Source organism: Pelecanus crispus, chromosome 5, assembly GCF_030463565.1.
Source record: "Pelecanus crispus isolate bPelCri1 chromosome 5, bPelCri1.pri, whole genome shotgun sequence".
Classification (NCBI taxonomy): domain Eukaryota; kingdom Metazoa; phylum Chordata; class Aves; order Pelecaniformes; family Pelecanidae; genus Pelecanus; species Pelecanus crispus.
In genome coordinates, this window is record NC_134647.1 from 11,747,713 (window position 1) to 11,763,567 (window position 15,855).

The 15,855-nt window shown below is 41.7% G+C and overlaps 1 protein-coding gene across 1 annotated transcript in view; it reads left to right on the forward strand.

Moving 5' to 3' along the window:
* Positions 1-436: 436 nt before the first annotated feature.
* The window catches only part of SNX4 (sorting nexin 4), a 35,523-nt gene continuing 20,104 nt past the window's right edge, over positions 437-15,855 (forward strand). Inside the window, exons 1-5 of the mRNA XM_075710613.1 lie at positions 437-463; positions 1,489-1,604; positions 12,699-12,837; positions 12,914-13,063; positions 14,171-14,218. Coding sequence (XP_075566728.1) covers positions 1,489-1,604; positions 12,699-12,837; positions 12,914-13,063; positions 14,171-14,218 — 453 coding nt within the window. The 5' untranslated portion in view covers positions 437-463. The remainder of the gene's footprint in view (positions 464-1,488; positions 1,605-12,698; positions 12,838-12,913; positions 13,064-14,170; positions 14,219-15,855) is intronic.

Below are 15,855 nucleotides of genomic sequence, written 5' to 3' on the forward strand. Positions count from 1 at the left end.
GGGGCGCTGGCACGGCCAGGGCTGTCTGGTAAAGACCTGCCCCTCTCTCAGGGGTGCCCACCGCCGGGCACCCAGCGAGGCGAAGGGGGGCAGAAAGGCGGGCCGGCCGCCAGCAGCCCGGAACGGGCTTAGCTCAAGTCAATCGACGCGCATCGGCCGAGGCGGGCGGCGGCGGAGGCCCGGGAAGGCCGAGGGCCGGCGGGGTCCGCCTCGCCTCAGCCCCTCGGCGGCCGCGGGCAGCGCCGGCCCCCGGGCGGCCACGCACCCCCGCCCCCGCCGCTCTCTCTAGGACCTGCGATGAGTTTGCCCGCCGGAGCCGGCCTCAGCGCCTGCGCGGAGGGAGGCGGCCGAGCCCCTTATCCCCATGGAGAGCGCCGGGGCCGAGCCGAGCGATAGCCGCCCGGAGGAGGACGGCGCCGCGCCCTGCAGCGGCCTCCCGCCTCCGGAGCAGCCCGTAGCCACGGTGAGGGTGCGGGGGGTGGCGGCGGGGCGGCGTTCCCCCCCCGCGAGCCGCCGGCCTCGGCACGGCCTACTCCGCCGGGGCCGAGCACCGGGCTTTCCTGAGCGGGCTGCCCGGCCGCCGCGCCGCCGGCCCGGGGCGGGCGGGGAGGGGCGCGGGGAGGCCGGGGCCGGGCGGCGGCCCAGCGCTGCCCGCCGCGGCGGGACGGGGCTGCAGGTGGGGCGGGCCCTCCCTCTGCCTGCCTGGGGCCGAGCCCCTGCCCGGGGGAGCCCGGGGCAGAGCTGTGCAGCCCGAGCCTCTGAGCTGGTGGCTTCTTCCAGCCCCGCTCTGGCCGGTGTCAGAGGGCTTTGTGCAGCTCTGCCCTCGCTCCTACTGCCAGGTTATTATTTTTATTTATGATTATTAATTATCTTCTCAATTTCTCTCCCCCTCCCCGTTAGTTTCACAAATAAAACCCCCTCCCTGCTCAATTCGGCTCTGCCTTTTCAGGGTGGGTGTGCAGTCCTGACTGACTTCTGCCTGCCAGTGTGTAAAAGATAACGATCCTCCTCAGAGAAATTAAAAGAAAAAACATGTCGGTCCGGATGTATTCTGTTTCCTGTGAAAGGGGAGAGGTGGTTACGTGTGTCCCGGGTGTCCTGAGGAGGAATTCACCAGTAGTTGCGAAGTGTCTGGGTAGAAAGTGCAGGGGTTGGTTGGTTGGTTTGTTTTTAAAAAAGGTTGCTTTGTTACCTGTAAGGAGAAATATTTCTCCTTTCTGTATCTTCCTTGCTCATGATGGCTTTCGGTATCGAAAGTTGTCTATTTGCTGACTTTGTGTTTTTTTTCCTCAAAAGCAGGTTTTCTGTTTTCATTTGCAAATGTGATACAGAACCTGGGCATAAAACAAAGCCATGCCAAAGCTTTTATCCTATAGAGGCCTGTCTTATTTGAACAAATGTGGTGTGAGAGGAGGGGAGGCAGGGTTAGCAGCCTTTGCCTTGTGTGACTAATGTTACATGAGTCTTTTATTTTCCTCCTCCAAAAAGATGGAAGACTGTTTGGCAAAAAAAATGGAAATCACTGTTTCGGAAGCTGAAAAACGGACTGGGAGGAATGCCATGAACATGCAAGAAACATACACTGCTTACCTCATTGAGACAAGGTGGGTGATGAGAGCTCACTCTCAGAGTATGTGGATGTGCCATGCTAAATGGGTTCTCTCTCTTTCCCTCCAAAAATACTAAGGTACAGTTGATGAGAGGATTTAGTTTGTTCATGCTTTGTTATGTGATTATCCACCTACTCTGGAGCATCTTTTCTCATGAAAACTTGGCATCTGATCTCCAATTAACATTAATACATGTTGGTGTTGTGTAGCTGTGTACCGTAATTCTTCATTTGGAGCTAGGTGGAAAAATGTGTGCTTGAAAGATGTTGCTTAAATATGGTGTCAACAACAGCTCGGTTATTTCTTAGACATAGGTTGGATAAATTTATATACATATATATGAGGCTGTATGTGCAGCTTGTATGCAAGAGAGGTTGTGCTTTGTGGTCTAAAGGAATGGTTAGGCTTGTTTGGGATCACAGGAAAATAAAGACGTCTCATAACTTATGTCATGTGGTCAAAATTTACTGCTACGCTAATATTTGAAGTGTTTTGCTTGATCTGATCACCACATACTCCTTGTAGATGCTCTAAGGGTTAGGGTTAATTAGCTATTTCCTTCCTTCATACTAGCTTGAACTTTCACTGGAGACCTTACTGCTTTCAGTCTTCTTGTGTTAGCAAGATTAATAATACCAGTATGGTAAACATGCTTGGTACCACAAAGACAACTTGCAATTTTAAGTATTGAGTAGTGAGCAAAGCTTTAAAATATCTTCTCGCTTATAGTTACTTCCCAAACACTCACAGATGACTCCTGTTATGCAGGATCACGTTACTCAGCTGAAGCAGAATTTAAAAATTAGACTTTATTAAGAGTTTTGTCTCTCTCTTCTTTATATTAACAGTTTTAACCTTTGGGCCTTGCTTCAGGGAATGATCTGCTGTGCAGATAAAAACTTCTGAAACAAAGCAGTTGCATTTTGCAAAGGCTCTGATGAGTTCAAACTGTAATACTATCACATAAGCCTCTTAGTTACTAGTTAAAAGGCTTTTTAACTTGTTTAACTGATGAAGGGACACACCAGTCACATGAACTGCAGACCTACTGGGATACATTTACTATATTTTGCTAAACTTTAAGAATAAAATCCAAAATAGACGTACATCATATTTTTCAAGTATTGTAGCTGTTTTGCAGTTGCTCAGATGACTAAAAAAAATACTTTTACAGTTATTGATATTAAAGATCACATCTTCTCACATAAGTAATACTGTTTTTCTTTTAATGATATTTCTGAGGGACAAGAGAAGAAAATTGGAATCATTGGTGTCTAACTGTGATGTGAAGTGTACTCTGGGGGCATCTTTATGCAGCCCCAGAACCTGCTGATTGCATCTCCTTTCCCAGTCATCCTTACATTACTTTAGACTCACTCCTGCTGGTCTTTCCCAGTGGTTCTTTCGTAGTGGCAAAACTGTATTCTGCTGCCCAGATTGCTTGCTTTCATTAAGATTTATTTTAGTCTGTGGTCAGCAAATACCAAGACCGGTTACATGTTTGTCACAGAACTATTGAAAATGTGGGTTTGTCACATCTCTAATAAAATAGGTTCTCTATTCCTTTTGCTGAGAAGGCAAAATTTCTTGCATAAATATAATTGCTGGCTATTAAATGTGCTTCCTGCTGAGCCTGTAGCTGTAGGTGGGCTTCACAGCAATTTGTCTGTGGGTAATAGGATATTTTGTAGCTGAAGAATAAAACTCAGTTTATGGTAATATAAAAGGAAGACCACTTAATAATAGTTGCATTACATTTATGTGAACTGAGGTTCTGCCGTTACTGCTATCTAGGATTTAATTTCAATTCGAATTGAGGAATCGCATGCATCTGGGTGAATAAGAGACACAACATGGATGCAATTACAACCACTGTATATTTGTTACAGAACAGGAGCTGAATACCTGAACTTTTAACACATTAGTTTCACTAGTGCTGATGAAACTGTTTTCAAAATGCAAGTGATGGTGTTGCTTCCTTTTTCTTTTCAAAATGAAGAGATTAATTACTGTTCTTACACTTTCATGTGACTTTTGGGTTTTTTGTTTTTTTTTTAAGTGATACTGCACCTTCAGGTAGATCTCTTTCAACAAAACATACTCCGCTGCTGTAGACTGCAGAGCCTCAGCAAATTCCAAGGGTCATGCTTCCTGAAAGCATCTCCTTTATTCTTGGTTTACACCTTTCTGCATTAGCTAAGTAGATTTTTGTGGTGAGCTATTTCCGTTCAATTAGTCTTGAAGGCAGCTTGTTTCACAGCTTCCATTGAACTATACAGTTACTTAAAAATAACTTAGAACAGATGAACACTTCCACCTCTTTGTGGGAAATGGCATTAAGACAAATAAAAATTCTTATAATTAAGATGTGTAACTAAATATTCCTTCTTGAGATGGAGGTGCTTAGCATATTTTGTATGCTTTCTATAAGAGAAATTGCAAATATCCAGGGCCTCACTTGAATTCAGATTTGCTTGCTTTTTAGAAATTTGGGCAGCTGTGTCTTATACCAGAGTCTGCATGAAACTACAGGAACTGAGATAGTATAAAACCCAGAATTTTACTCCTGGTCTTGTACCCTTTATTTTCCATGACAAAGCTGAAAGTTAATCAGAATGCAGAGCACCTCTAAGTGTTCTGTGTTGATGGACTTTTACTCAAAGTACATATAGGCATGCCTTTTCCTGTTCTCCCTTTTTTTTTTTAAAAAAAAAAAAAAAAAAAGTGGCTTTAGGAAAAAGTAACACAACTTTGTGCAGCCTGGTAGCTGACTACTTAATAGCAGGATCCCTGTTTTCCAGCCCTACTAGTCTTCACTTCCTTTTGAAGTAGCTTGACAGAGTGGCTTACTATATTTCCTTGTTACTCCCCCGGTATGGCTGGGGAAGTTACTAATCTTACTTCTGCTTTCAGTATTTGGAAAGTTTTCTACTAGATAAATTGTGACATGAGTGATACTTGCTTCTCCCTTAAGACCCTGGCTTGCCCATCCAAAGTGTAAGGACTTCTAAAGAAAGTTTCTGTGAGAGGAATGAACTTGGAAATCAGTAGCCAGCTAGGTTCAGTGGTAGCAGTGCTGCACCAGGGGACTTCAGGAGTTCTTCCTTTGTTACGTCTTGTTCAAGTTCCTTTCCTAAAGTCTCCTGTTCCACATTGGGCTAGGTGAAGAGCCCAGGCATGTGTTTCCTGGGGAGAGGCACAGAACGAATGCCCACAGAGGTATGTTGTCTTCTGATAAAACACCAAAATGCAAATTTCAGTCATTGAGAGTCAGGAAGACTTGTCTGCTCCCTCCAAAAGAGGTATTAGGAAAAAAGGAAGAAAATCTGAATTCAGTGTGAGCTTTTAAACAGGGGAGAGTCAGGAGATGAAAGAAGGCGGAGAAGTTGAAAACTTAATTTACTGCTGATTTGTACTTAATTGATACTATGAATCATTAACCTGCCTAGTGGATGTATATTTTAGTTAAATACAGCAAACTGTTTAGGTGACGGTATTAAAAAAAAAAAAAAAAAAAAAATCACCTGGCTGTGTAAATCATCTGACAAGAGAACTGCCTTTTTGTCATACAGCTTGCCAGGTAACTTGGCGGTTTACAAAGTACGTAGTTGACCTGTAATGATTGCTCCTCAGTCTGTTGAGCGGCCTAAATACAGAGACCATTTCTAAATAGTTAATGGAAAAAGTTGCCCAACCCTCTAAAATGGTATTCCTCTACACAGGGAGTGAACCTTGTCCGCTGTAGGGGAGTGGAAGTGTCACTTCTCATATGCTGGAAGGTCAGAGGCTGAAAATGAAGTTACTGCTTCTGCAGTTGAAGAGGTGATTGCTTTTACAAGGAAATAAACTGATGTATTTCCTTCTCATCTGATTTAATATTTTGCAGGCATTCCTCTCTTTATTGCGTTCAGAATTGTTTAATGGCTCATTTAAGATAATTAGTTTTAAATGGGAAATGGGAAGAGGTTAATTAGATGGACTAAAGTTTTCACATTGGCACTTTGAATTAAGGCAAATGAACGTGACTTTTGGAGTAATGTAATCTAATCGCTTATGATAACATCAGTTATGAACGTAAAAGCTGAAGGTTTCAATTTTGTCTTTCAGTTTTTTTTCAGGCAGGTTGGTTCATTCAATGAATAACTTGCATTGTTAAAACTGTACTTAGAGGGGAAACATATGGTTTTCCTGCCTGAAGACTGTACAAGTATTATATTGTGTTTTTAAAACCAAAACAAATTGAGAAGTTTGAATGTCAACAAGTGATTATAATCTTAATTGAAACTGGTCCGCAGTACTTGCATTTAATGGTGGAGTTCATAATGTGGTCTAAAAAATTAGATGGTAATGAAGGTATAAAGTGTAATGAGTACCTTTGTGGATTTCTACTTCCTTTCTGGAACGGGGTTCCTGGGGAGAAATGCTCTTGTAATTGGTGGAATTTTATGGTCTCATATGTAACCAGGTGGAGACATTTTTGGTGTGAAAGATTTCTCTCATCTTGTTTGCCTGTCCCAAATCCATCCATGCAGTTTCAAACTCTTATTACCTTATGTAAAAGGCAGTGGTGTGGACGCAGGCTCGTAATTGAGGGCTGTACAGTATTTTCCCACCACAGCTTTGCAAAGAAATTTTCTGCTTCCCTCCTTTACCCAGCTCTGCAGCATTGTGTGCTCTAGCAAGCAGGCTCTGGCTGCTTGTACTTTATCAAAGCCTGGGTGTAAGGGGGGAATCTTAAACTAGTATTAACGATTTCAAAATGTATCTTAAATTTATTCAAGTGGGTTAATTTAAAAAGCATGGCTTCTTTGTTGGGTGCTACACAGCTGCCCTCCTGAAATTTGTCTTCCCCCTCCAGTCACTAAACTGGAGTTTCACAGTCTGATTGGGGAAAAAAAAAAAAAAAGACTAGAGCAGGTGCTGCTAGTGGGAGAGGCGGCAGGGATTGCCATCCTGCAGAGAAGGGGCGGCGTGGTGGCAGACTCTTGCTGACATGCAGCTGTTAGGGCGCAGCTTTTTGCAATGGGATGTTGGGCAAAGAACAACATCTAAACACTTCTCTGGACAAGTGTCTGTCTGCCTGTTTTGCTGTCACATTTGCTCCCTTTACCTGTTGTCTCTTAACTGCTTTTCACCTAAAACAAGAACTGTGTTATAAAGATAAAAGCAACAACTACAACCAAAAAAGGCAGCATTCGTGCTTCTAAGACAGTGTCCTGGTTTCAGCTGGGATAGAGTTAATTGTATAAATGTATGTTAGAATAAAGGAAGTAAGTATGATATGAGAAGAGAAATAAAGTCAGGCTGCTTAACGCAGACTATGTTGAGGAGGTTGTATCAGATGCCGTCTATTTAGAAAAGAACAAACTATGCAGGCAGGTTTGACCTTCAAGGTTCTCTAGTAGTAATTTAATCTTTTTCTTCAGGGTATAATGCGAGGCTTGTGTGTCCCTCGTAAGGGTTGTGAAGCTTGATTAACTTAGACTTAAGGAAGCGTAGCCTGTTGTCCACAGATCTGCTGTGTTGGAATAAATTGACAGTAGGCTTTAGATCTAGTAAACTTCCTTGGTGTCTTCAGTGTGGGCAGGGAAGATGTGGTGAGTGGCACGATCTGGTCTGGCAGCCTGTTTCCTTCCTTCTGGAGTTCTTGAGGCCCCTTGTGGGCATAAAACTTCAAGTAACAGGGTGCCTGTGTTTCCGTTGTGGCGTAGTAGTGGTTTGTTCTGACGTAGGACTAGGCTTCTGTGGTCCTCCCCTGCTGAAGTGCTACACTCCTAGATGACTTTTTAAAAATTTTGGTTCCTATTTCATTTTCTGCTTGATATTTGTGTGCGTGTCTGTGTGTATGGACTGAGATGTTACTACTCTGATTATTGTGTGTTTTCTGGCTTTTTTTTTTTAAGTAACTGATGCATTCTTGTTAATCCTGACAAATACAAAGCTGATATAGCAGGCACGTTGAGAAATTTTTTGCACAGTTAAGGCTCCACATGGTCTTTGCTGCTTCTAGTTTATAATTAACTCTGCAAAACAGTCATGAAGCATTAAGAGCATAATTTACACTGGAACATTCTCTTGTCAGAAGGCTGTGATCTTTTACAATGACAGCTTACTGATGGTGTCTTGACCTGAACCCTTACCAATGATAAATGGACTGCTACACTACTAAAATATGTGATGATCCTATTGGTGTATTTGCCTTCCTTCACTATTTGTAGGATAGGAGTGTGAAATGTAGGTCCATTCTCTTCTAACCTGAAATCCATACTGCAGAAGTACAGTATATGTACTTCCCCAAACAGACTTGAATCTGTGAAGTCACTTCTAAATTTCTAAAGACCTTCTTCTTGATTTCATTTCTGTTTCTCCTGTTAGTTTGTAGCAGAGCACTATTCTTTAGTTCTTTTCTCACATTTGTGGTGTTAAAACTATTGAAACATGTTAAATGATAACGTGACTGTCTTGACTGCAGGAATTGAAAGTTCTAAGAAAAATACAGATCAACTTTTACATGATAAAGCTGACTTGGCAAAAACAGGTGTGTGGAGGACTGGCAAGCCAGAGCAGGATGAGTTAAGGCAGATCAACTATGGAAGACAAGCTACCTAACTTTATACTACTAAAGTGTATTACTGTAATTGTATTTGATGTGAGTGTGCTATATTGAGGCCACTTACAAATGTATACTACCAAAATTCAGGATAGTTCTTTTCTAACATCTTGTGAAATTGTATTTCTACAGAAGTGCACTTGAAAATGGAGTAGGAATGTCTGGACCAGAAACTTCCTTGAAAGATAAACTCCTTTTTCTTCTTCTCTGTGCTGACCACATTGATGTTACAGGTTATTCAGAAAATGATAAATATAAGATCAGACTTGCACTGCATTGGGAAGTGATTGGGTTAGAGGCAGAAGACAACACTTAAGTACACGCTGTATTGCAATGAAACAGTCAAATGAACTTTTCTAAGTACTTTGTATTTGGGAGGTGGAAAACTTCAAATATGAAGTTGCCCATGGCTTTGTAAGCCCACAGAATAAGTTAAGTGGAGATGAAAAATAATTGTGGCTAGCAGTACTTTTCCTTAGGGGCTCATATTAACAAGAAAAATCAGAATTATATTTAAAAAATAAAGTGAACTGTTCTTCTTGCAGTTTACCTTTTGGTGGTAACTTCTTAAGCCTCTGTAACTCTACTATATTTCTGGAATGTGTTAGGCTACCATAAACTCTCAGTAGTGTATGCATACCTAGCCTGCCTCCAGTTACGAGGTGATGCAGTCAGTCTTAAACTTCAGTTAAATTTTAAAAAAGGATGAATAGCAAAACTCTGTTATTACAGAAAAATCAAAACTGGAAAGAAGAGCTAGTTAAACTTAAATCCTGTGCCAGTCCCGGGGTTGCATTTGCTGTGGCTGGGAAATGGTTATGCATAGGAGTGACAGACATTTAATAGCAATGGTCCAAATGCATCCTGCAGGGTTTTGGGGGGGAGGGGGTTTGGTGTGTCACCCGCCCCCCAGCCCCCCCCCCCCACCCCGCTTCCTCTCTTTCTTGTCTGATAGAACATCCATTATATTATGGAACACTCCTTGTTCCAGATCTGAGATCTGTAATCTTCCTGCCTTTGGAGTAAGGGTGGCCGCAGTCTGCTTCACTCTGTGCAGTGTGTCTGCCTAGCTCTAGGTGAGTCTCTGGCATCTTCCTGCTGGCACAGCAGCACCTGTATCTGCAGCTCAGATGGGTCCTCCTGGGATATGGCTGAGTTCTCAGGGCAGTCCTGGCCTGTGTTTTTTCTTGTCTCCCTATTCGTATTTGCTTGTGCACTATGTTCTCAGACAGGGTCCACACAATCCTATGATGTATTCATGGTGGCAGTCTTGCTTAAGGGTTGTTAATAACCCATGCAGAAGTAGTGCTCTTGAAACCCATGGTCTAAGTCAGCGCAGCTGGTTGATAGCTGCTGAAGCTGGAGATGAAAAGGATCCCTAATTCTGAAGTACTTTTATGTGAGTGTCTTGAATGGCCAGATTGTTTACCAAACCCTGCTGGGAGTTTCTCCTCTAGGAAAGTGAGGTTTGTGTCTTCAGCTTTCAACTAAACAACTAATCTTCCAGGGCATAGTAGCTTAATTCTTTGTCTATTTAAATTTACCTCCAACTTGGCAATAGTACAATCACTAGATACCTGCTTTTAGCTGAAGTGTTCTTGAAATGTTTAAATTGTGCAATGCTCATGTAGGGAGGAATGCTGCACGGCCTGTCAGCCCAGCACTAAGCTGAGCTTACCCTCTTCGAAACTCTGTGGTTGTAGCTGCAACTTTGTTGAATCAAAATACTCTAATAGGGAAGAATTCTGTGGGATGTTGGCAGTGCGATTTAGTGGCTGTCAGCAGTGTGCTTACCTTTTTTGCTGTCAGCAGTGTGCTTACCTTTTTTGCTGTCAGCAGTGCGCTTACCTTTTTTGCTTAAGTCAGTCTCAAACAGTTTTAATCTGCAGCAGTTTGTGTTGAATGCTTATGAATAGATCCTCTTCTCTTCCTCCTTGTGAATTTCTTTTTTTCTACAAATTCAGTCACCTGGAATAAATGTCCTTTCCACAAGGCAAGGTTAGATATACAGAAAGTGTTCTGCCTTACTCATTGTTGCGGTTTAACCCGGTAGGCAGCTAAACACCACGCAGCTTTTCGCTCACTCTCCCCCTCCTCAGTGGGATGGGGGAGAGAATCGGGGGGGGGGGGGGGGGGGGGTTGGAAGTAAAATTCGTGGGTTGAGATAAAGACAGTTTAATAGGGCAGAAAAGGAAGGGAAAATAATAATAATAATATACAAAGCAAATGATGCACAATGAAATTGCTCACCACCCACTGACTGATACCCAGCCTGTCACTGAGCAGTGATCGCTGCCCCCCGGCCAACTCCCCCCAGTTTCTATACTGGGCATGATGTCATATGGTATGACGTGTTCCTTTGGCCAGTTTGGGTCAGCTGGCCTGGCTGTGCCCCCTCCCAGCTTCTTGTGCACCAGGCAGAGCATGGGGAGCTGAAGACGTCCTTGACTAGTGTCAGCACTACTTAGCAACAGCTAGAACACCAGTGTGTTGTCAGCATCATTCTCATACTAAATCCAAAACACAGCACTATACCAGCTACTAGGAAGACAATTAACTCTATCCCAGCTGAAACCAGGACGTTCATTTTAAAAAAAATTCCTTTTGCATAATTCTGTATTGCATTACTTTAACCTCAAGATGTAACCGTACTTTTTTTTTTAAACAAGGGGATATAGCAAGGCTGTTCCTCTCTAATGAGAGTGCAGAAATGGATGACAAAGGCTTCTTGTATTTTGTTTAAGTGTACCAAATAATTGGGTCCCTCTGGAGTGAGATTGTTTGTTTTTCAGTAAGGTCATGAGAAATCCAACCTTGTAGGTTAAGAATAGCTTAAAAAAAAATCAATAATTTGTATGCTATTTAGATGTTTTTAAAACTTTACTCCAGCAAGTTCTTATGAATTCAAGAAGTGTATAGCCTGAGTTCTGCTGGAAGAAGTAATGTAGCACCCTATTTTATTGAGTACCATATGAGTAAGTACTTTTAGTTCCTAACTTACTATGCCCAGTTCTGGGCTGCCCAGTGCAAGAGGGATGTGGACATGCTGAAGCAAGTCCAGTGAAGGGCCATGAAGATGATTATGGGCTTGGAGCATCTGATGTGCAGGGAGAGATGGGGTTGTTCATCCTCTGAAAGAGACAGCAGTGTGCATCAATACCTGGTGGGGGAGGTAAAGAAGAAGTCAGACTCTTTCTGTGATGCACAGAGGGAGGACAAGAGGCAGCGGCCACAAATTGAAATATAGGAAATTCCATTTAACCGTAAGAAAACCTCTTTACTGTGAGGGTGGTCAAACATGGGAAAGGGTTGCCCGGTGTGGTGGTAGAGTCTCTCTCCTTGGAGATACTCAAAACCCAACTGGACGTGGCTCTGAGCAACCTGCTTTGAGCAAGGGAGTTGGACTACAGATGTGTAGAGGTCCATTCCAACGTTAGCTAATCTGTGATAATCTCAATGCTGTTTCACGTAGGTTTATGCTGGTGCTTTGTACGCTAATTAGTCACTTAATATAAGAACTAAGATAGACCTAGACATCACTGGTTTCTTTTAAGTGCCTTATCTGAATTTTCTCTGTTTATTCTGGCATATGCTAACTGCTAAGAAGTGTTACTGACCTGATGCTTATTTTATGATATTGCAAAGTACTTCTGTTGCTTTAAATGTCTTGTATGAAGGATGACTTTTTTTTTTTGAGTTTTTATGTTACTTTTCAATCCTGTAATGTTCTGTGATTTCTCCTTTTATAGTAACATAAAATCCTTTAAGCCCTTGCTAGGTGATGTTGGCTTTAAGTTTTCAACAAATTTTTCAGACGCATCAATTTTGTACCTGCTTACCCTATCTTTAGCTAGTGTGTTAGACTACATGTCCTTAGTCGTTAAATATAATAAGATATCACTTTGAACAAAAAAAAAAAATTGGAAGTGCTTTGAAATTTGCTGTGTTTTTCTAAAAATATCCTTTAAAATGTCTTAATATTTTTAAAGTTATATTTTCAACTATTCTAGCTGTTGCAGGCAAGACAATTTTTATCCTCTGAAGTGAAGGCTTTCCCATTGAATAGTAAATTCCTTCTTGTAATACTCTGTATTCTTCAGCTGCTCATGAAATCATACTGGCTGGGAGCCAAATGCTGTTCTAAGAGAAGTATGTCTAATTCTGTGGTGATGTGAACTAAGTCACTTGTGTGACTGTTTACTTGACTGTGACCTACCTCTTTGTTTGTGGTGTGATGAAACTGCATTGACTTTTCCTATGTTCTTAAAAAATTTGAGTGCTCTCAGGCAGAAATGATAAATATTTTTAAATGAAGTACATAGACATAAAATTAATTAAGGTTACTTTAGATTATGCGCAAGTTAGGCAGTAATCGTTACTGGGTAACTATTTTTAGGGCCTTTGCCATAATTGTACTGATGGTATGAGGGAGAAGGTGATACCTTACTGATGCTCAAATTTGCTGTTTTATCTTTCAGAGCTGTTGAGTCCCAGAGTGAGGGACAGTGTGCTCCAGTGGACTCCCTGTGGCGACGTTACAGTGAATTCGAGTTGTTGAGGAATTATTTGTCAGTTACCTATCCACATATTGTTGTTCCACCCCTGCCAGAAAAAAGGGTAAGGAAACTGAGGCTGCAGCTTGCTTTGTATTGTTTGTTATTTATTTTCTATTAATACTCTTCTGTTTAAATAGGCTGACTTTGTTTGGCATAAGCTATCAGCAGATAATATGGACCCAGATTTTGTGGAAAGAAGAAGAATCGGTTTGGAAAACTTCTTGTTACGTGTGGCTTCACATCCTGTTCTTTGCCAAGACAAAATCTTTTATTCATTTTTAACGCAGGTATAGTAAAGTGATGTGCTTTCTAAATACATTCTTTAGTGATTATTTATTTAGGATAATGTTCTTTTGCTCTTCCTCCCTCCCATTGACCCATAGCTTCTTCTGTGTCTAGAAGGAGGATAGACAACGTGGATAAACTTGAGGTGGAAAAGGCTTGTTCATCTAAAAGCTTCTTAACAGCCCGCTGCAGTTGTACAGTTGGCCTTCTAATGTACCTTATGAATTTTTTCCAGTCTAGTTTTAAGGCTCCTAAGAGAGAATTTCCACCTCTCTGGAACAGCATATTGGGAACTTAATGCATGTTGGTTGGGAAAGCTTCCCTAGGACTCAAGCTGAAATAGTTAGCATGCTATACTGCTGGCTGCAGAGACAGTACTGGCTTCCAATTCACTTTTTGGATATCCATGGTTTCTTTAGCTTTGCGGTTTGAATCATGATCCATTCATATGTGTCGTGGTCCAAAACCAGTACAATACGTTATCACAAAAGTTGTGATCCAGTTGTCAGCTAAAGCATTGCATTGTGCAGCTCTCAACTTTAGGAGATGTTGGATGTTTCTTTTTTCTGTGCTTTGATGAGAGATTCCCAAATAGTGGACTGAGCAGGTATGTTTACTGCAACACACTATAGTATGTAGATGAACCAGTGTATGGGAACTGAAAACAGTGGACGACCAACCACTACACGTGAGCAAGGTGACTGCATGTGCGCTGTAGACAGTTGTCACCTGTATGTTCTCTCTATGCTCTCTGCCTCAAGCTGCAAAGGTCCTTGGAGCTGCTGATAATCTAATAGGCAATAGATGGTAACTACCCTTCTTTCTAAAGAGCTGAGCTACTTCTTTGGACAAAGCTGTGTGGCTCCTGCCCCCAGTTGATAGAACGAGGTAATTGAGTAGTGAAGAGGAGAGAGGTTTTTTAGGGGAGGTTAGTATGTAAGCACAACATAATGACATGTTATTCCTAACCCAGATTCTTGAAAAGACATGGGGAGTGTAGCTGAGGCAGAACCCAGGCTTACTGGAGAAGCTCCTCTGGTATAGGGACTTGCAAAAGCTGTGGCACTCTTCAGTCACTCTAACGGAACGTTCTTTTCCTGTATTTTTAGGAAGGTGGATGGAAAGAAATGGTGAATGAGACTGGATTTCAGTTAAAGGTAATCACTGTAATTGTTTGTCTCATGACTGCTGTGACGCAGAAATACTCCAGCAAACGTGTTTTAGGCTATTTATGAAAGGCTGTTTGCTGTTAGAATGAGTTAAAGGCATTGTTTTATGTGTACTTGTAACAACAGCTGAAGTCTTACCTATTACATGCTAAGAACACCACTGTTTTTTGTAAAGTTCTTTAGCAGGCTTGTTAATACGTGCCTATGTTTGATGCTCAACCTTGTAATTCTGCTAGTAATGTAGAATTACGATCATTATAAGCTTTAAAAAACTAACGAACTTGAGCCCATAGCAGCGCTTTTGTATGTTGTTAGTTTAGTTTAGCATCATTTTAAACATGGGTGTCAGATTTAGCCTGGTAGGAGGTGCAAGGTGTCAAAAAAAACCCAAAACAACCCGCAAGCAAAGGGGTCTGAATTGTAGGACTTTCTACAAGGATAAGTTGCTGAAAAGGATGAAGACAGATGGATTTGGTGGCCCTTAACTGTTGTAACAGAATGAGTCTTGAGTAGTATTATCCCCATTGACCTCTGTGAGTTCGTGGCTGGGTAAACTGGTGGAAGACTTGCAGGAATAAATGATCAGAGGACGTGTGTCTGTACAGGACAAGAATTTGTGAGAAGCTGATAGATTGCTGGGCTGTGCCTAGAAAAGTTACTATATGGGGACCAATACTGAGCTTTTGTTTCATTGTAACGTGATCAACTCTCATGAAATCACAACTGAAAACTAGGTGGATTATGAAGAATTATTCTGAATAGTGAGAGCTAAAGAAAATCACTGTTGCTCTTATCCTCAATGTCCAAGGGGCTTTGGTACTGACACTTAATGTTAACTTGACAATAATTCTCTTCCATCATGGTAGAGCTTGCATATTGCTAGTATTCATAATGCAAAAAATGTAAAGCTCTCAAGCTGTGTTTTCCAAGTCAACACATCTTTATTTCAGCTTACACTCATAAGAGTTCAGAAAGCTTGTACTGGCAAGGTATGTTCAGGAGTGCACACAGTGGTGTGTGTATGAAAGAAAACTCATAGCAGCATGCTGAAAATATTTGCCTACCTGAAACCATGTTGTAGATTAAATGAGAGATGAGCAAGTCTGGTGTTCCTTCTAGATTTGATTGTGTGTGTAGTTTCCCTCTTACAGTTCCTTTTTCCTTAGGAAAGAAAAATAACTTTTTGCAAAAGCCTGAGAAAAGGCATCTTTCCTTTATTCAACATCTGAAGTATAAACCCCTCAAGATTGGAGGGTATTTAGCGCTATGCTGGAGGACAAACGTCTATTCACTACATGTCTTAGACTAGAATCAGACCACTGGTTTACATGCTGCTGCTGTCTCTGCTGCTGATGCATTAAAGCAGGATGTGTCTTTTGTCCCAAAGGGTTTGAACCAGACTAACTAAACTTTAAATTAGGCATTAATGCAGTGTAGCATGTTATAGTTGAATGTTGATGTTGGAGACTTTGTTTACTCTGCCAACTGTATCATTAAATCATGTCTTTCCTCCCTCCCACCCCCAGCACTTAATTTTATTCTTTAAGGGATTTGTCACTTGGGATTTTAACCCTTCCTTTAGGAAAGAGAAAATACCACCCTCTCCTTAGTTTACTTAAATGATT